We start from the raw sequence: 18,606 nt of genomic DNA on the forward strand, positions 1-18,606 counted from the left end.
TGAGATGGGACCGATCTCATTTCTTTGTGGGATAAGTGGGCATGGTTAAAGAAGGGCCTCAGGCTGCAAGAGATGTTGGTTTGCTTTTCCTCCTCGTACCACTTGGTAGGTGTGATTGCTGTCACTCCCACTGGCAAAGAGAGAACCTTAGATGACTCCCTGCCATGTCCCACTGCGCCATTTCCTGCAGAGCATCATGTGGCATGCACCAGTGGTGCGTCTCTCTCTTCACTGAGCAGCTTCCTGTTTTGCTCGCTTTTTCCACAGCCTTTACAACAAAGCCAGCCAGGGTCTGACAGCAGGGAAGGAGGAAGGGTATCTTGCTCCCATTGCCAGTGGCTCCCATTGACACAAAAGAGAGCAGGGGTGCAGAAGAAGCAAGCTCTCCGCCCAACAGTTCTGGGCCGTCAGCCAAGCCAAGCGGCCACCTGCCCAACTCCAGCTTTGCCTTGGCTCTTACAGCTGCCCCCTCCCCAGCAGTACCACTCCTGCTCCCTGGATGAGTAACTTTAGCTTTTGTTCTCCTTTGCCGTCAGAAGCGCATATTCCAATGCTAATGAGTTCAGGGTGTCTGGACAGATTGCCTGGCTGTTCCCTGAAGAGGGGGAGGGAAGAGCTCTTGGCTTCTTGTGGAGCTTTTCTTCATAGGAAAGAGCCTGTGAACTAGAACAAAATTGCCTCCCACTCTTCCCTTGAACGATTGGCTCTGTGTCTAACTGTCCTTGAGGAAATACTGGAGGATGCAAGACATAGCTGCCATTTTCAATTTCAGTAGTGTGTGGGGGGGGATTTGCAGCAAAGTTTTAAAGGCTCACTCTTGGATACATAACTCCCTCTCATAGTGGACTTCAATGAGTGCCAACAGAACTGGAGCCAAACAGGGCAAAGAAACAAGAGGGAGGTATATCAGGCATGCTCAGCTGAGCTCCGAGGTATGCAAAATTACAAAACACACAGAAGGGGCAAAATGCCATGTAAAACCCCCAACGAGAGCTATGTATCCTTAGGAGCCGCAAAATGTTGAGTCACTTGGAAAGAAAAAGAAGAAATGCAGGTGGGAGGCGGGAAGACTGAAGCTCCCCGATTGAGCCCCTGTGGTATTCTGAGGCAGGGGGCATGGCTGGCTGGCACCCTGAACAAAAGCACTCCTGCTAGGTATAGGTGGGTGATACACGACAACATTTTGTTGCAGGTCCCATTGTTCAATATTAAATTTGCAGAAGATATGAATGTTTTAAAGAGCATTGGTTGTAGTTTACTCCCCCCCCTAAAATTACAGTTTCCACAAGTCAAGTCTCCTTTCACTCACATTCTTAAGCAAACAGGTTTTATATTTTTGGCATGCACACTTAATGCATTGGCTCGTTTAGTTTTTGTACCAGTGCACCTGCTGCCTCAAAATATTGAGCTCCTGCTGGAGGAAAGGGCAGGATATAAATCAAATAATAAATATAAAATAAAATGGACGTGTTCCTAAGGAGTAATTCCATGTTGATACCTCATGCCATTCCAAAACGGTGACTCTGTGCCAGGCGATTGAGACCTTTAGGCTTAGCACTTGACAGCAGCAACTAAAAGCCAAGTATTGCTGCAAAAAGAAACAAAACTGAGCCAGAAAAAAGGGCAACCCTACTCTCCGCCATCAGGTATGACACACACATGATGAGGCCATGGGAGGCAGTTTTACAGCTCCTATGTCCCATTGGGGAATTTTGGAGCTTCCCGGCCCTTGCCTCTGTTCAGCTGTAATGGCAAAGCATGGCTGTGAAGTGTGCTTGGATGTGGGAACTTGGACCTCGGCTTTCCTTCAAGCGTCACTGTTTCCGCCTTAGCCAATCTCACTGTCATGGCCCCGTCAGAGGACTCAGCAGACGAGGATGACTTGGGAGTAACAGCAGCAGACCCAGGAGCAACAGACCCAGAAGGAGAAATGGAGAAAACCCCTGAGAACCAGCTCCTTCTCCCCCTCAGCTGCAGAGCACCCCAGACACAGCTGAAGCCCTTCCGCCAGACACAGCCAGTGAACAGGAGACTCCCCCCTCACCTGCAGAAGGTCAGGCAGAAGAGGCAGGCCTGTCCACTTAAGGCCAAAACGCTGAGGGCTCACACCTGCTGACAAACCTGCTCCTTAAAAGTCAAACCTCGGCTTCAGCTTGTTGCTGACTACAATGTCAGGTGTGACCACTGTGTGTCTTCCTATACCCTGAACCTTGACTTGGACTGATCTCTCGGCAAACTAGACCCGGACCTTCACTGATGTCTCTTCTGGACTCCTGGCTGGGCACGTAAGCTTTGAACGGCCTCTGCCCTTATCTTGCTTCCTCCTTGCTAGCCTGGCAGATTTATAGCCAAGCTGCCGGCTGAGGAACGGGTAGCGGGACGTGGTTTTCGGGGGCGATTCGGGCCTTACGGCGTGCCCCGCGATCCGCCCTGTGGGACTGGTGAATTTGGTGGGCCTGACTCATCGGGAAGTCACCGTTCCGGGCTGTTTTACCTTGAAGTGTATTATAACCCGGAACGGGCAGCAGGATGTGGTTTTGGGGGGCGATTGGGGCCTTACTGCGTGCCCCACGATCCGTCGTGTGGAACTGGTGAATGTGGTGGGACTGACTCACCGGGAAGTCACCGTTCCGGGCTGTTTTACGTTGAAGAGTATTAGAGCCTGGAACGGGTAGCGGGACGTGGTTTTCGGGGGTGATTCGGGCCTTACGGCGTGCCCCGCGATCCGCCCTGTGGGACTGGTGAATTTGGTGGGCCTGACTCACCGGGAAGTCGCCGTTCCTTGCTGTTTTACCTTGAAGAGTATTAGAGCCAGTGGATTACTGTTCAACGTAAAACAGCCCGGAACGGGCTCTAATACAGCCTGGCAATTACCAAGGAATCTCCAGCCCTGCCTGCACCCCCACCGACACTGCGGTCTCAGTGAAGAGCTGACACTCACAGGGTGTTGTGGGGCTAAAATGAGTTAATGGGAGGAGGGTGGCAATGGAAAAGTCTTGACTTCTACTGCTTCTTCTTGGTAATTCTTTGCTCTTTATGTGGCCCCATGGGAGCACCAGTTATGGTAAACCTGCGGGACAGGAAGTGTTCATCTGACTACAGAACAATGGTGATGTTCAGATGTCCCCAGATGTGTGTGGTGGGGTGTGCCTCTTCCCTCCCAAGCATTTGTCAGCTGCTGGGGTACTCACAATGTAAAATGTGAAGTGGCTCTTGGAAGTATTCCAGAGAGCCTTTTGTATATCTGCCCATCTTCAGAATATAGGTACTCTTGCTGAAGCTCCCCATTTCTCCCCACTGCATAGTACCACAATCCTGGCATGGCAGATAAGAGCTGCAGGTGGCAAGACCATTCTGTCCACTGCTTCTGCTTCCCTGCCTGAGTGGCAGTTCCAGCTCATGGCAGACCACACTAGCCAAGCCTTACTTGAGCGACTCCACTGCAACACAAAAGAGGGGCCTAATTTGTGGTTGTCTTTATCTCTGCTATTGGAGCTGTATTGTGTCTATCCCAGTGCAACGTGTTTTCTGTCTCCCTGGAAGTGCTTCTATTTCTAAGGCATACAGGGGAGGCAGAGGGTAGGTGCCTTTGAGCAGGAAACAGCAACTACAAAACCCAGGTAGCTTAGAAATGCAAAGGTAAATGAGAGTTACCTACCCCACAGGATGAGTGGATGATAGAAATGGGGCAAGGGAACTATGTGCATCATCCTGAGCTTTTTGGAGGAAAGGCATATGAAGAATGGAATAACAATACAGTATTACTTTCCAGAGTGAGTGCATCAGTTGAGGCAGTATGAATGCTTGGTGTCTGCCCTGTTAAGTGCTTGGATTTGGAACAAAATGAAACAAAGCAAGTTTTTCTCACGCTTGCTCAACAGCTGCAGAATTCCCACCAGCTGAAACGCAATCAAAAGGCCACAGGTAGGAAGTCAATCTCCATTTTTTAATACTGCAGGAAGATCCTTTTATATATAATATACATACACACACAACCATGACGTGATTCCAACAGCAAGAATAGGAAACAGCAGTTATCAACAGTTCAGGATTACGCTATTGAATTTAGCTGCAACTGCTAAATTCATTTCTCCTGCCTGGATGTTTTCACCTGTGGATCTATACTGCAGTCCCGTTTTATATTGCACCTTGATCATCACAGGATTTTTCCCACTGGAAATGCTGGCCACAGATTATCTTCACAGTGCATTTCAACGGCCATCTGCAAATGTTTTTCAAAGTTTGAATTCAGTGCTAACCAGCTTCAGAACCTGATACTCAAGTGATATGGACAGGCAATTGCCTAAGTTTATTATTTATATAGAACCATTTTTGTACATGGTGCTGAGAGTCCTCTTTCAATTAGAAGGGACAGACACATACACCCATTTATTTGAGGTGGATATTATGCTGCAAGCAAAATGGCAAATATTTTTCCTTTGTGGTTCTTTTCCCCCTTAGCAGGTCCAAAGTAGGCTAAGCAGTCCAAGTGACAACATAAGCTGGATGCAGCAGCACCAGATCCTTAACTTTCCATCTAATGGGTAAATTAAATGGTATATTAATGCCCAAATATTCTCCCAGCAAACCTATGCAGTAAATAGATTAAAACACCACTTCTTAAAAATGTATAAATAGTGGACCTCCCTTTTTAAGGATAGAAAAAGATTTGAGCGTCCAACTGCTAGAATCTCAGCCTTTCCCAACCAGTGGGCCTCCAGATGTTGTTGGACCACAACTCCTGTCTTTCCTGTCCATTGGCAATGCTGGCTGAGGCTGATGGGAGTTGTGGTCCAACATCTGGAGGCACACTGCTTGGGAAAGGCTGCCCTAGATAGACCTCTTGTTCTTCTCATAAAACTGAAGATATAGAGAGGGTGAGGAGGAAGCGAGGCTCTTTTCCTTTCAGTCTCCACCTGTGGAAGATGGGGCTCCGACTAAGAGCACAGCTTACCTGAGAGTACCTTGGGGATGCAGGGAAAATTTGTAATACAGACTTCCCAACTTGCAGCTCACATGGCTGGCCATTACACCGCACCAGTTCCTGGATAACCTTTTGGAAGGTGCTACTTTTTTAACCCCAGCACCACAAGCTGCACTTGCCAATATTCCCTCTTCTATATAACCCTGGAAAGTACACGAAGAAGCCTTTTCTCCATGGCATCTCCCTATCCTCCTTAGAAGTGCCACAAGCTCCTTGCCTCTGTGCTGCCTTCTCCGATACCATTCCCACGGAGCTACACCTAGACTACAGCCTGGCAGGAGAAAGGAAATCAGTCTCTTCCTTGCCCTCTCCCTCCCCAGCTGTTCTTGACATCTGGTCAATTTTCACTGAGCCCAGTTGAGGACAGATTTACCTGTGCTCTTTCCTGGTGCCGTTTCAAAAGCCTTGATGAAGACGCAACCGTAGAATATTAACCAAGACTAGCAGAAGGGAACGGAAAGGAGGGATTTTGGCTTAAGCAGCGTTCTCTGTGTTTCTCTGTGTTTCACCTTCTAAGAGGACCGTGGACCCACTTCAGGACGGCTGTCAGTATGTTTGTTCTACTGTTTTGGGGGAGGCGAGCCAGAGCTGCCAACCTCCCCCAACCGCTAGGACTAGCAGCTGCTGCCCACTGTTTGCTATTAGCATATAGGCCTAGGGCTGCTGGAGTTCCTTGATACGTGTAAAGTCAGGGAACAATGGAGCAGTGTTTGATCTGAATAAAGATGACAGCATCAGAAAAGGGGGGGGGGAAACACCAAGGAGGCAGCTGTCCATCCAGCACTGCTTGTTGTTGCACATAGCATACTGACTCTGCCTGAGCATGTCAGGAAAGCCCAAGTGAATGCAGTTTTTCAAACTGCCTGGAATGTACCTACTTGTCCCTAAGGAACACCACATGACAGGAGCCTAGGGCTTCATCTGTTTCCAAAATGGGAAGAGCTGCAGTACACTTCTTCTGAACTGAAGCTGGAGGTCACTCATGCACCTTAAAATAATGGAAGGATGTCTCTGTAGGAAGTGTGATTTGAATGATCCAATCACTTCCTAGGTAGAGATCCAGCAAGATCTTCTGACCCCAGGGGGAGGGTGATGAGAAGGAGGCAGGCCCACACCCTCACAAGAGCCTGGAATGATTTCATTCTCTCTCATGGCCCAGTAACGCTTATCACTAGTCATATATGAGTGTCTTGGTGCACAATTTTTACACAGATGTCTCCTTTCTAAAACATTCTGTTTAATAATTTTACAGGATTCATCCCTTTAGAAATGCATTGTTTAGCTCAATAAGGCACATACAAAACCAAGTAGGAAATTAAAATGAAATAAAATTGTGGAAGGGGGATGGGTCAGGATACACTGTCATCTTTCAGAGCGGATGATCAACTCTTGTGATCGGTGCTGGAAACACCTGGAGCAATAAAGCTTTTTCCTTCCTCTGCAGGGGTCGTGGCAGTGGGGAAAAAGAGGCACCTTTTTGTTTGTGAAAGCAAGTCTCAAAAGACTTCTAACCTCATGTCTAAAATTAGTTGTTTCTTGGAATTTAGTTCAAAACAAAAGCTTTGCTTATTCTGAAAGGGCAGCCACACCAGAGTTGTCCACATATACAAAAGCCTCCTTTGTTGCAGCAGTAATGAGAAATCAACCATTCAAAGGGATACATTCAGAGCCGCACAGACTTTTGTTGGTTGAATACTTACCCGCTTTGGGAAGTAGATATATATATATTACAAGCCTCATTTAAAAGGGGACACTACATAACTCACTTAGAGAGCATTACAGTATTAACACTCTTATAAAGGAGATGCAGTCTAGGCAGTCCAGTGAAAAGGTAAGAGCTTAGAGCATTACAAAAAAGCTCCAGAAAGGTTAAAAATAAACTTAAAAGAGGATCTATCCTGTAAAGTGTTAAAATACTTGAAGTAGGCACAATTCGCACTGCTGAACAGGCTTTATACCTAAAGGCTGAAGCTCTATCTCCATCTGCAAGTAAAGGATACCTACATACGTTTAGGCTTTAGTGCCAAAGAGCGGAAAGAACTGTTAGGCTTTCAACATTTTGTGTTTAACAGTGAAATACACAAAGTACATTTTCTGCAAGATGGGAGTGAGGTGCCTGACCTGTCCATCTTGTATGGAATGAGATGTGGAGGGAGAAGCTTGTTTATACCATGAAGGAGGAGTTTCCAGACTTTCTACCTTCTAGTAACACCTAGGGCAGCCTTTCCCAACTAGTGGGCCACCAGATGTTGTTGGACCGCAATTTGTCAGACTGTATCTCCCTATATGAGCCTGCCCGGACCCTGAGATCTTCAGGAGAGGCCCTTCTTTCAGTCCCAACACCCTCGCAAGTGCGATTGGTGGGGACGCGAGATAGGGCCTTCTCAGTGGCTGCTCCTAGGTTCTGGAACTCCCTTCCTAGGGAGGTACGAATGGCCCCCTCCTTGCCATCCTTCCGTCAGCAAGTAAAGACTTTTTTATTCCGACAGGCTTTTGGGATAGGTGTTTAGGATTGGGCTTTACAAGGCTTGTTTTATTTATATTATTATTTGTATTATTTTAAATTGTTTTTAGATTTTTAAGTGCCTTTCATGGTTTTAAGGTTGTGCATAGTTTAATTATAATTTAATCATATGTTTTTCTATGTTTTTAACTACATGTAGTTCTATTTGTAAGCCACCCTGAGTTCCAGTTTGGAAAAAGGGCGGGGTAAAAATAAAGTTTTAATTCAATTCAATTCCCATCTTTCCTGACCATCGGCAATGCTGGCTGAGGCTGATGGGAGTTGTGGTCCAACAACATCTGGTGGCCCGCTAGTTGGGAAAGGCTGACCTAGGGGAAAGGCCATAGCTCAGTGGTACAGCATCTGCTTTTAGAGCATCTCCTTTGCACGCAGAAGGTCCCAAGTTCAACCCCCAACATCTCCAGGTACAGCTGGGAGACCCCTTGTCTGAAACCCTGGAGAGCCACCGACAGTCAGTGTCAACAGTACCAGGCTAGGTGGACCAATGGTCTGACTCAGTATAAGGCAGCTTCCTATGTTCATATGGACTCCTATACACATCCCAGGGAACTCCAGCATATTGCAGAAGCTTCAAGGGCATGTACTCAGGACATATAGAGCATTAGCTGATGAACTTTACGGCTACCAGCATGAACTAAAATAATGCCTTTGACTAGCCCCCCCCCTGCTCTCCTGTGGCTGTTCATAGCAGGGGGAGACTGGTAGTGTTTCATTCAAGCTTGTCATTTATGAATGATCTGTTCCTGGAAGAACCCCAATAAGCTCTCAAGGAACCTACCTATGCTTATCTATACAAAAGAAGAAATGCTTCCGCCAGCCACCCTTCTTGCCTATCTCAGGTCATTGATACATCACGTTTTCTCTCTAGCGAAGTGTTAAGCTCCCCTCAACAGAGCTTAACTATTCCACTGGGGTTTTTTACCTGATCACTTTTCTAGTTGAAAAACGGGCAAGGCAGCATGTTTTGGCTTTGCTGAGGTTTAACTCCTTCAGCTTTTGATTCCCTTCCTGAATGTGTAAACAAGTCAGAACTGAAGAGAGTTCAGGGGCCCCTAGGCTAGGGCTAGCCCAGGACAAAGGCCCAGAGTGAGAAGGGGAGGGGGATGGAAAAGATATGTGCGTGGGAGAAAACCGCAGCTGTCTGGCACCTTCACATGCCTGTCAACCAGCAGCTTCAACAAGGGATGCAAGCAGGGGGCCTAAATTGATCCCAGCTGTGCAAGCAGGCTACACCCAGTAGGGTGCGGAAAAATCAGGGTTTCCTCCTAGGGAGTAAACAGTGAGGATGACACCCCCCCCCCAAACAAATCTGTCATAAACATTTGGGAACCTCTGCTCTAGGTTCCAGACATCTCCACAAAAAGTCACTTTAGCAAAGACAACATTGTTGAAATTAATCACATATTAAGAGATTTGTTTAAAAAAAGAAATGTATCACAGGACAGAATGAGGTCCCATCTAAGCAGAACCAATTTTTCTCCCTTAACTGTTATTAAATGTTAGATCTGCCCAAGTCAGTCATCAAACAGAGGCAGCTGTTAATAAAAAGCAGCAGGAACTAGAAGGAATGGAACCCCTCCAGCTAAGTTTCTCCTTTCAGAAGGCTTACTTTCAAAGCCAAAAATATTTCTCATACACAAAAAATACAGGCAAGATTTTAGCTACAGTATGCTTACCAGCTTCCCATTTTGCAGTGCAGTAAAACTGAGGTTAAAGCTCTGAAAACCGGAGTCGAACTACAGCTGCCTGGGGTAGGACTGCAGTCTGGTTACAGTTCAGACTCCTACAGTAGGTTTTGCTCAAGGTTCATTCTAGCCTGCTAGAGCCAGGTCTGCCTCACTGAATGAAAAGCAGAGATCAATACTCTTAGAGTAACAGGATTTGCTGTGGCTGTGTTTGCAATGGCCTGATTTCAATATGTGCCAAGACTCACCTTTGTTTCAACACTCAGGGGGCCAAAAATCTCCCCCTTCCAACCTGCCTTCAATAACTTTTTAAAGGCTCAAGCGGAATTTCTTCTACGCAATTCAGCATTTCCACAGCGGGGAACACAGCTATTTCCTCTTCACAGTAAACTGCACTCTCCTGTTCTGGAGAGAACTGAAAATATCTGCAGTGTGAATTTAGTTAATGCATTTGCTGCCCCTTTCCCCCCTTTTAAGGATCCATGATTATTTGCAGGGCGGTGCAGCACAGCTGGCCTGTAAAGTGAATCCTGCAGGCAATGGAATACTTTCCTGCAAGATGTGTTTGCATGTATGCATGTGTCTATGTGCTGGTTTAACCTTGCCAATAATCCTATTTTAACAAGCAGAAGGAAGGAGTCTGGAGTGCTTCCTGAAAATTGTTCATACCTGCACAGGATTAAGATGGGACTAGATATTGGTTTCTTTCACTCCAAACCACCTCTCGTACAGAGTAAACAGCAATGTCCCAAACCCACCCAAAAGCTTTGCTTCTAGTGACAGCAGAGTTTGGGCATTTGTTAGTCTTCCATTTTTTCCCCTCAGGCAAGTTGATGAGGATTATAAGCAGAAGAGCCATGAGAAAGGGAGTGAGAGTGAGCAAGTCATGTCACCAGCATCCAGAAGACAATGATATTTCTATGATGGGAATTCTCTCTGGGCAGAAACAGTATCTGAGATTTCATCAAGGAGGAAGCTAGGAAAAGTATTGGAGTTCCAGTCTGTCACAGCACAAAAAACAGGGAAAGCACCACCAGCAGGATAACAAAGAGAATGATAATTGCACACCATTGTCGCCGATCTGCAAAAGAACATGTACTGGTTAGTCCTCTGCTTCCCAGAAAGGCTGAAAAAGGAACCTTCCCATGTGCTGTTGTGCTAGAGTCCTAACTGAGGCCAGAAAAGTTAGCAGTGAGAGGGGACATGGTGTTCAAATTGGAACAATTCAATCAGATGACAGGAAAATTCATGTGGCATGTAAAGAAGAACAGGCTCCTTGGTATACAAACTCCCTGATTCACAATGCTTTGAGCACTGGACTCCTTTTATTCTCTTCAGAGAAAAGTACCTCCTTTCCTCCCACTCCACTGGAAGATTAAGATCCCAGAAGAGCCTGGCTGATGGCAGCTGAGCGGCTGTTCTCAGCATCCCTAAACAACAGGAATGAATGGAGAACTTTGGGGAAATCTGTGGGATAAAGATTTGAAGAAGTTGTGCTCATATTGTGCCTACTGGTGCAGCTGGAAAAGCAAGACCAAAAAGTAAACACTTCCACATCAACAGAGCTGTGTCTAGTTTTTAAAAGTTGCAACAGGAAACCTAGGTCACCATTTAAAACCCACACTCCCGAGAATCAGGAAGCAGTTGGAAGCCTCAGAAACCATTCAAACTAACCTTCAGATATGTGTTCAAACTAATCTTCAGTTGGAACTGCTACCTGATTTGCAGAGTGTGGGTTTTAAATGGTATGTTTTAACATATCTGAAGGTTACTTTTTGAATATACAACCATTGTAAATTTCATCATCAAATAGAGATATCAGAAAGGAATGTGAAGCTCTGGAGCAGAAGAGAGGCAAACTTTTGTTTGTAAAGGACAGCTATATTGCATGAAGTCAGCGCAGGTTTCTAAAGCTTTCTCTCTTCAGTCTCTAGTTCAAGACACTCCGGCATAGTGAACTGTTGACATTTCACAACAGCTAGAATGAGGAGTGTGTCTAGCATGTTGGATGCCTTGCTGGAAACAAGCCATTTCTCTGCACCGTATAAACTAAAACTTCTTTGATTTAATATAGCATCTGCTTTCCTCTGAGCACAGTGCTATGCTGCAGTTTTCTGAGCAGCTCAAGCCTACACTAGCTGCCTCAGAATGTCACTTTCACAGGTCTGGGACAAAACACTTTGCTGGGATGGCACCAGCAGAGGATACAGAGGCCTGCACCTTCTTGCATCAGCAAAAAAGCTTACTGCCAATCATGAGTGGTGATGTCCTATTTGAGCACCCTGCAATGACAAAGATAAAGACTTCACAATTTGTTACACATTTCTTTTCCAGGGTACTTACCACTGGTCATATGGGACACTTTTGCAAGCTTCTTCATAACATTATCTAGTCGTGACTGGGTGCTGTCCAGCTCATGAGAAAAGTCATCCAACATGCTAGAACGACAGGAAGAGAGGAGAGTGTGTCAAATTAAGCTACGGACCGAACTTTGTAACTTGGCACGGGAGGGCAAAAGGTTGTTACAAACATCTGGCAACTACGTCAGGAAATAGGTATGACATGGAAGCCACTTGGAGTTCCCAAGTTGTTGCTGTTTTAAAACTCAAGCTGCAGAGGACCCAAACAACTTGGGGCCCAAATATCCGAAGGCATGCTTATTCCCATACCAACCTGCCCATGCTCCAAGAGCGCCTGCTGAGGCCCATTGCTACATGCCTCCTCTATCAGAGGTATGTCGCCGAGTCACAAGGGAGGGCTTCCTTGGCAGGGATGCCCAAAATGGAAGGCTCTCCCTGACAATCTTCATCTGGCACTAACATTGCAATCTTTTAGGTTTCAGGCAAAAGTCACTTTTATCTACCAGTGCATTTAATCTATGAAAATCTCTGTCTGTTTCTAAACTGTTTTAGCCGTTGCTTTGTTTTATTGTATTTTTTTGATCTCCGTTAGTCATGTTCATTCATTTCACTGGGTCTATTCTGAGTATGACTAAGAGTTGGGCACAACCCCGTGTTGAACTCCTTCCTGAAATCCAAACACCATGAAAGGCTATACATGAATGTTTGAATTAATAAAAATAAAAGTTTGACTGTGGGAATGGTGTGCTTAACCCTGTCTGCTAAACGTCCTCCCCCAAGTTGAGGAACCTTTTTTTTCCTTTACAAGAGAAAGGATATGAGGACACAGCTCTTTCTGTTACAGGTGGGAAAGACAGCTGGGAAGGGAAACTTTGATCACAAAACACAATCTGAGGGGAAAGAAAGCACAAACACATTGACAAATTCAGAGCCCCCCCCCAGTAAGTAAAGTTAAAATTAAACAATGGAGACATTACACGTGTCTCCCATGTCACATCAGACCATTAGGTCAAAGCCTGCTCTCCCAGTAAGTGGTTCCCGAGGTCAGTGAAATCCTAGCAGAAGGCCACATGTCTGACATGCAGACAGCCACAAATTTATTGCAAACAACACCTGAAATCAAAGACTGCTAGAATTATTCAGGATTTTTGCCTTTAAGACTATTTTTTCTTAATGAAGTTTTAGTGTTACACTCACAGTAATTTCTCTTTCACAAAATAAGCAGCTGGAGCTAATAGGACAAGCAGCAGGGTCTCCACAGTAATGGTCTTGAGGTTATAAAACTATTTCCTGGAAGATGATAACTTTGTTCCTATCCCCTAGTTTTTCTATGGAAAATGTGCAAGGCCCATCTGCTTGAGAAAGCTTCCGGCTGAGGTAAGTCAGACTGAAATGTGTCTGGTATACTGGTAGTATTACCTGCTTTCTGTTCTAATCCAATATGATTCTGAGAGGAATGCATTCTGTTCAAATAGCACATAACAGACAAATTAAAGTCTTGGAAGAGGCAAAATATAGACATTTTAAATAAATTATCAATGTATGGCAATCTTCTCCCCCCTATGGGTGAGGGGGTAATTTTGGGTGGAAAAAGAGTAATTTCTTAGATCAAACCTACAGCTCCAAATAGGTGCTTTTCATTTAAAAAAAAAAAACCATTGGGAGACTGTTGTATGACATCTAGCCTGAGAGGTTTATGGTAGCACAGAGCTAAGGACTGAGGCTTAACATGTATACACATGTGCAACATTTACTCTGATCTAACGTTTGATGTGGGTTATGAAAGCATTCCTTGAGCCTTGATTTTTAAGCTCCATAAGATTACCTTTGCTGGCATAGGAAGACATTACGACAGACCATAGAAACCCTTTAAAAAAGCAAATACACTGCTTGCTAGAGCTCATTTCTGACAAACGGTACCTCCAGAAAAGGAGTAATTTGTTTATAAATAATTTGTTTCCCCTAAAAAAGAAACCATTTACTTCTTCTACCGTAGTCTACAACTCCTGAGGTGTTTCTAAGTTCAACACTGCTGGTTCTAGGGTTCACTATTATAATCACAAGGTTACTTTAAAGACGAAACACCAACCAATATGACTTTACCTTCCTAGTTTTAGCATGAGTAGACAGAATTATTATTGGAGGTGCAATAAAAGAAATGTATTGCCCCACTACCTGATGCAACACAGGAAAATGAAAAATGGAAATGGACTGCCTTCAAGTCGATCCCAACTTATGGCGACCCTATGAATAGGGTGTTCATGGTAAGCAGTATTCAGAGGGGGTTTCCCATTGCCTCCCTCTGAGGCTAGTTCTCCCCAGCTGGCTAGGGCCTGCTCAACTTGCCACAGCTGCACAAGTCAGCCCCTTCCTTGTCTGCAACTGCCAGCTGGGGGGCAACTGGGCTCCTTGGGACTATGCAGCTTGCCCACGGCTGCACAGGTGGCAGGGCACGTCACCCCTGAGCCACTCCCTGTGGGGTGATCTTTAGCTGGCCCTTGACACCCAGGAGACATGAGCAGGGATTTGAACGCACAGACTGTGGACTCCCAGCCAGGCTCTCCTCCCCACCGTGCTATACCAGCTGCTTACAGGAAAATAAACAGGACTAAAAATTAAGAATTCTCAATGAATGCCAAAAAACTTGGGGGAAATTGGCCTTAATAAAGCAGGTAACTATTTTTGGAGGGGAACTATTTTTAGCTTCTCCCTTTCTTCAGCAGAGCTGAACAGATTGCTTTTGGTGCTGGCCAAGTCCTGAAGAAGGTCCCTGATGGATCACACCAAAGGCCCATCTAATCCAGTACTCAACAGTAACCAGCCACAAGTCTCAGGGAAGCCCACAAGGAAGACAAACATTTCAACTTGGCTGCTATTAAGATTCTTGCATTGTGTATACAGTGACTAAAAATTGTTCAAATGCTCACACTGCTTGTTCATCCAGCTCTCCTCCAATGCGCTGAGACATGCTCTTTAATACACCAATGCTGCCAGAGACCAGCTCTAACTGCTCATCCTGCTGTTCCACGATAAACTGGTACCCAGAAAAGAGGAGAGGATTTATGCAGTTAAAACATGGGTATCCAACTACAATTGACTTGGCAGCCTAAAGGGCTGAAAAGCACATCCCTACCACCATCCAATCTTAATTTTTTGAGCACTTAGAGAAGCCTTCCCCATCCTTTGAGTACGACATCCATCAGCCCCATTCAGCATGGTCAATGGTCAGGGACGATGGGATCTGTAGTCCAAAACATCTTCAGGACTCGAAGTTGGGGAAGGCTGATCTATAGTCTAGTTTTAAAGAAAAAGTACAATACTTCCATTTAAAAAAAAGACTAATCAGGGAAAGCTTTGTGTCTCAAACTCCCTTTTCAGAACTTCTCCTTTTCTTAAGGGGACCCTACCCCTCACATAAACTATGCATGCTTGTCCTAAACCTGGAAGAAGACTAGATTTTTTCAGTTCTGCACTAGAGCATGGTCTGTTTAGACTCTCAATAAAATGCATTTATTTGAACTGGGTGTAAATTTCTGGTGGTTAGCTGTAAGATGTATAAAGACCAAACTACTCAAAGAATTAACCATGTTCTGTGGGTATACAAACACCTTTAAGCACTATGCTTTCTACTAATTGTATATCCTTCTACATGGATAAGGATAGGGGCATGGACTGCCTTCAAGTCGATCCTGACTTATGGCGACCCTAAGAATAGGGTTTTCATGGTAAGCGGTATTCAGAGGGGGTTTACCATTGCCTTCCTCTGAGGCTGAGAGGCAGTGACTGGCCCAAGGTCACCCAGTGTGCTTCATGGCTGTGTGGGGATTCGAACCCTGGTCCCCCAGGTTGTAGTCCAGCACTCTAACCACTACACCACACTGGCTCTTGGATAGGGGCATAGCTGGCATTATTCCCTTTGCTTTAAGAAGTTGAACATTTGAGGGATGGAATGCTGCAAGGAGATGGGGCTAAGTGTGCCAGCTTGAGAGATGGTTGACGAGGAACATAGCAAAAGAGAGGAAGTCTGCAGGATCAAGGGTGACACTGGCGGCCAGAGGAGCTGCATTGGGCCTCTGACTAGTCATTTGTCTGTCCCTACATCAGCAGGAAACTGAGAGCAGCAACAGACAGAAGAAAGCTACATGATCAGGGAACAACGTTCTTCACTGGGTGCAATTATTTGCACCTGAGGCTGTATGCGTGCCTACAGAAGCTAGTTTTGAGAGCTGTGTGAAGGACAAGCAGGAAAGAGAGGTTCCACTTCACATGCTGCATTGTGACCAAAGCTGTGTAGTTCTCCAGAGCCCTTTTGTTCCTCATTTGGATCCTGTGCCGGGGGGAGAGGTGAACATGCCTCTGTCCACTCCCCAGCACCTCTGCAGAGTGTGGGTGGCGGTAGTGACTTCCCTCAGGTTCTTGTTGGACCTCAGAACAAAGGGAAGAGGGTACTGCTCACTTTCCCCATGGTCCCCCTATGGATCTCTCACCCAAAAGGAATGCTGGACTTTCTCTCTCTCACCTGCTTCCTGCTACTTTCCTCTATTCCTTCCTCCTGAACATAGTTCCCTAAAATGGCTTTGCAGGCTGAGTATGTCTGTGAACCTCGCCTCATGTCTTCAAGGCCACATGAGCCCTGAAGCAAAAGCTTATCTGGGAATCCCCTAATATTAATGGCTGGCGGGCTGATTGACTGCCTGTCCTGCTGGCCAGCATGACTGTCACCCCCTCAAGTCATGGGCACAGGAAACGTCCTACCTGCTGCTGCGCCTGCTGCTCCTCAATGAAGTGGGAATTTGCCGACTGCATTTCTCGATCCAAGCGGCCATATTTGTCAGCCCCAGAACTCCAGCTATGAGTTCCACTTTCTCCCAGAAGTACCTGCACGTCAATTAACAAATAGGAATCAACTGGGCAGCCTCTACATATAAAGAATAAATCTCATGACTCAGCCTGATCACATCTCCAAAAGCGGACTTTAAAAGAGAAAAGTGCCAAGCAACACGGCATCGCTTTTCTCTTTTGAATGCTGTGAACCTGACAAGTTCTACCTCTTTCACTGTCTGTCAGTTTTCAAGCAGATTGTTATGGAAGCCGATTGTTCCTATGTAAGAGGAACATCAGCAGGTGAAGCCGCAGCTGCAAAGTAACAATTGAGAATCTTAAAGTGCATTCCCAACTGTTCCATGGCAAGCAGAACTTGTATTCAGCACTTTTTAAATTTGGTGCCAAACGCGAGCCCTACTGGGATTGGCTCCATATAGGAGCTCCCAATACAAGATGTGGTTATGCTTTCCAAAAGGGGTCATACTTTCTGGCTTTCTGTTGCAGCAGAATTTCACATGTGGAAGCAAGACTCATTTAAGACCAGGGCTCAGTTCGTACATCCCCCCACAAAGATTCATGGATGTCTGGAATTCTGAGGAGGACGAGGGCTTACATCCACCACTATCTTGAACCATCAGTAAGCACAGGAGACTCTGGGGACTGACTGACTTACCATCACCTTGCCCTCACTGTGACAGAGCGGAAAGGCGGAGGAGCTGCTGGTGTCCCACGCAATCCTGTCCTCCAAACAACCAAACGAAACTATGGCTAATTTTGGGAAGCAAGAGTTACTATTATCTTTGGGCAGCTGCTTTTGCTTCATCAGGGAAGATCAGCATGTGGCCATGGGGAAAACATAACACACATTTAGTGGCATACGTGAATGAAGCGGAGTACTTCAAACAGTGGAAGAGAAGATGGTGTACCGTTAGTTTTTGCAGACTCAAGATGCCCTTCTCAGCAAGGCTGTGGGTTGTACCCTGAAACACGGGCACTCCCTTTCTGAAGCACAACTAATGCACACTATTTAAACACTCATACTTACTACAAATGTCTCAACCACATCTCACAAATTATGTGGCCAAGCCAGCAGGTAATCTGGTAGCAATACTCACCTGCCTGTTTCTCCTTTCAGCCAATGCTTGAACAGAAGTATTTGACATTTGATCCTTCATATCCTATTTAGTAAAAACAAAAAAGCATTCTGAATTTAGCATAACTGACAAGCATGCTGCTTTTTAAAATAAAGATGCTCTATTTGTGTGATGTTGGGTAGCCCAGCTTTAGGGTTTTTTTTTTTTAATTAAAAAATAGCAGTCTGCCCACAAAAAAAACTTGTGAGAATTATTCAATGCTCAGAACTAGGTATCTGTCTGAAAACATTTTAACACACAAAGGTTTATTAGCACAAATCTGTTTGTAATGCTATCTAAATTTAGAAAATTCAGGGTGCAATCCTAAAAACATTTAACTGCAAGTAATTTCATTGAATTCAATGAAACTGTCTTCTGAGAATTGCTCTGTAACTATCATTTATGAGCTGTCTTGCTAGACCCAAGTGTACTAAGGACTTTAAGACACAACATGTGGTTGCTTGTATATTCTTGACCAGGAGACATTGTGAATGATAATAAAACCACCACTGTGCACCTCTAAAAGTGCTGCTCAGCAAGCGAGAGGGGACAGGGCTGGTGTTGCTGCCGCCAATTCAACTGTGAATTTAAAAGGTACAGGAAAATCCCTGGATTGCAACCAGAGTTGATGGGCCACTCCCCAAAGAACAGTGAAGCTGAAACAAGTGTTACCTTTCACAGCCAAATTACTTGAGAGCAGCCTTCGTCAACTTGGTGCCCTCCAGACATTTTGGATAACAATTCCAGCCAGCACAGCTGCATGTAGGCTGCAAGCTTCCTAACTGTGGGTTGCATCCAATGGCTTAGCTCGGTTCACAATAAGGTTTCCATCAACAGAATGGGGAGGGAAGCATTTTTTGTTATTCTTCCTCCCCCCCCCGCAGTCCTCCAACAGAAGCATTACTGTCAACAGTGACACCACTGGATACAACCCTGTACCTCCTTTTTACCATCCTTAAAAGCAACATTTCCCAATGATTTCACAGCTAATTCTCCTCCTGATCTTCCCTGCTAAACAAATACTGCTGCTCCCCTTTTCCTTAAGACAGGCATTTCAAGTTTTATGGCCACAATCCAGAGACCCATACACCAACCA

At 45.4% G+C, this 18,606-nt stretch overlaps 1 protein-coding gene across 1 annotated transcript in view; it reads right to left on the reverse strand.

The window, feature by feature from the left end:
- Positions 1-3,946: 3,946 nt before the first annotated feature.
- STX6 (syntaxin 6) overlaps positions 3,947-18,606 on the reverse strand; it is a 22,010-nt gene continuing 7,350 nt past the window's right edge. The window contains exons 4-8 of the mRNA XM_061634263.1: positions 17,493-17,555; positions 16,309-16,431; positions 14,481-14,587; positions 11,537-11,631; positions 3,947-10,274 (exon numbers count right to left, since the gene is read on the reverse strand). Coding sequence (XP_061490247.1) covers positions 10,198-10,274; positions 11,537-11,631; positions 14,481-14,587; positions 16,309-16,431; positions 17,493-17,555 — 465 coding nt within the window. The 3' untranslated portion in view covers positions 3,947-10,197. The remainder of the gene's footprint in view (positions 10,275-11,536; positions 11,632-14,480; positions 14,588-16,308; positions 16,432-17,492; positions 17,556-18,606) is intronic.

The sequence above is a fragment of the Rhineura floridana genome, chromosome 6, assembly GCF_030035675.1.
Source record: "Rhineura floridana isolate rRhiFlo1 chromosome 6, rRhiFlo1.hap2, whole genome shotgun sequence".
In the NCBI taxonomy this organism is placed as follows: Eukaryota; Metazoa; Chordata; class Lepidosauria; order Squamata; family Rhineuridae; genus Rhineura; species Rhineura floridana.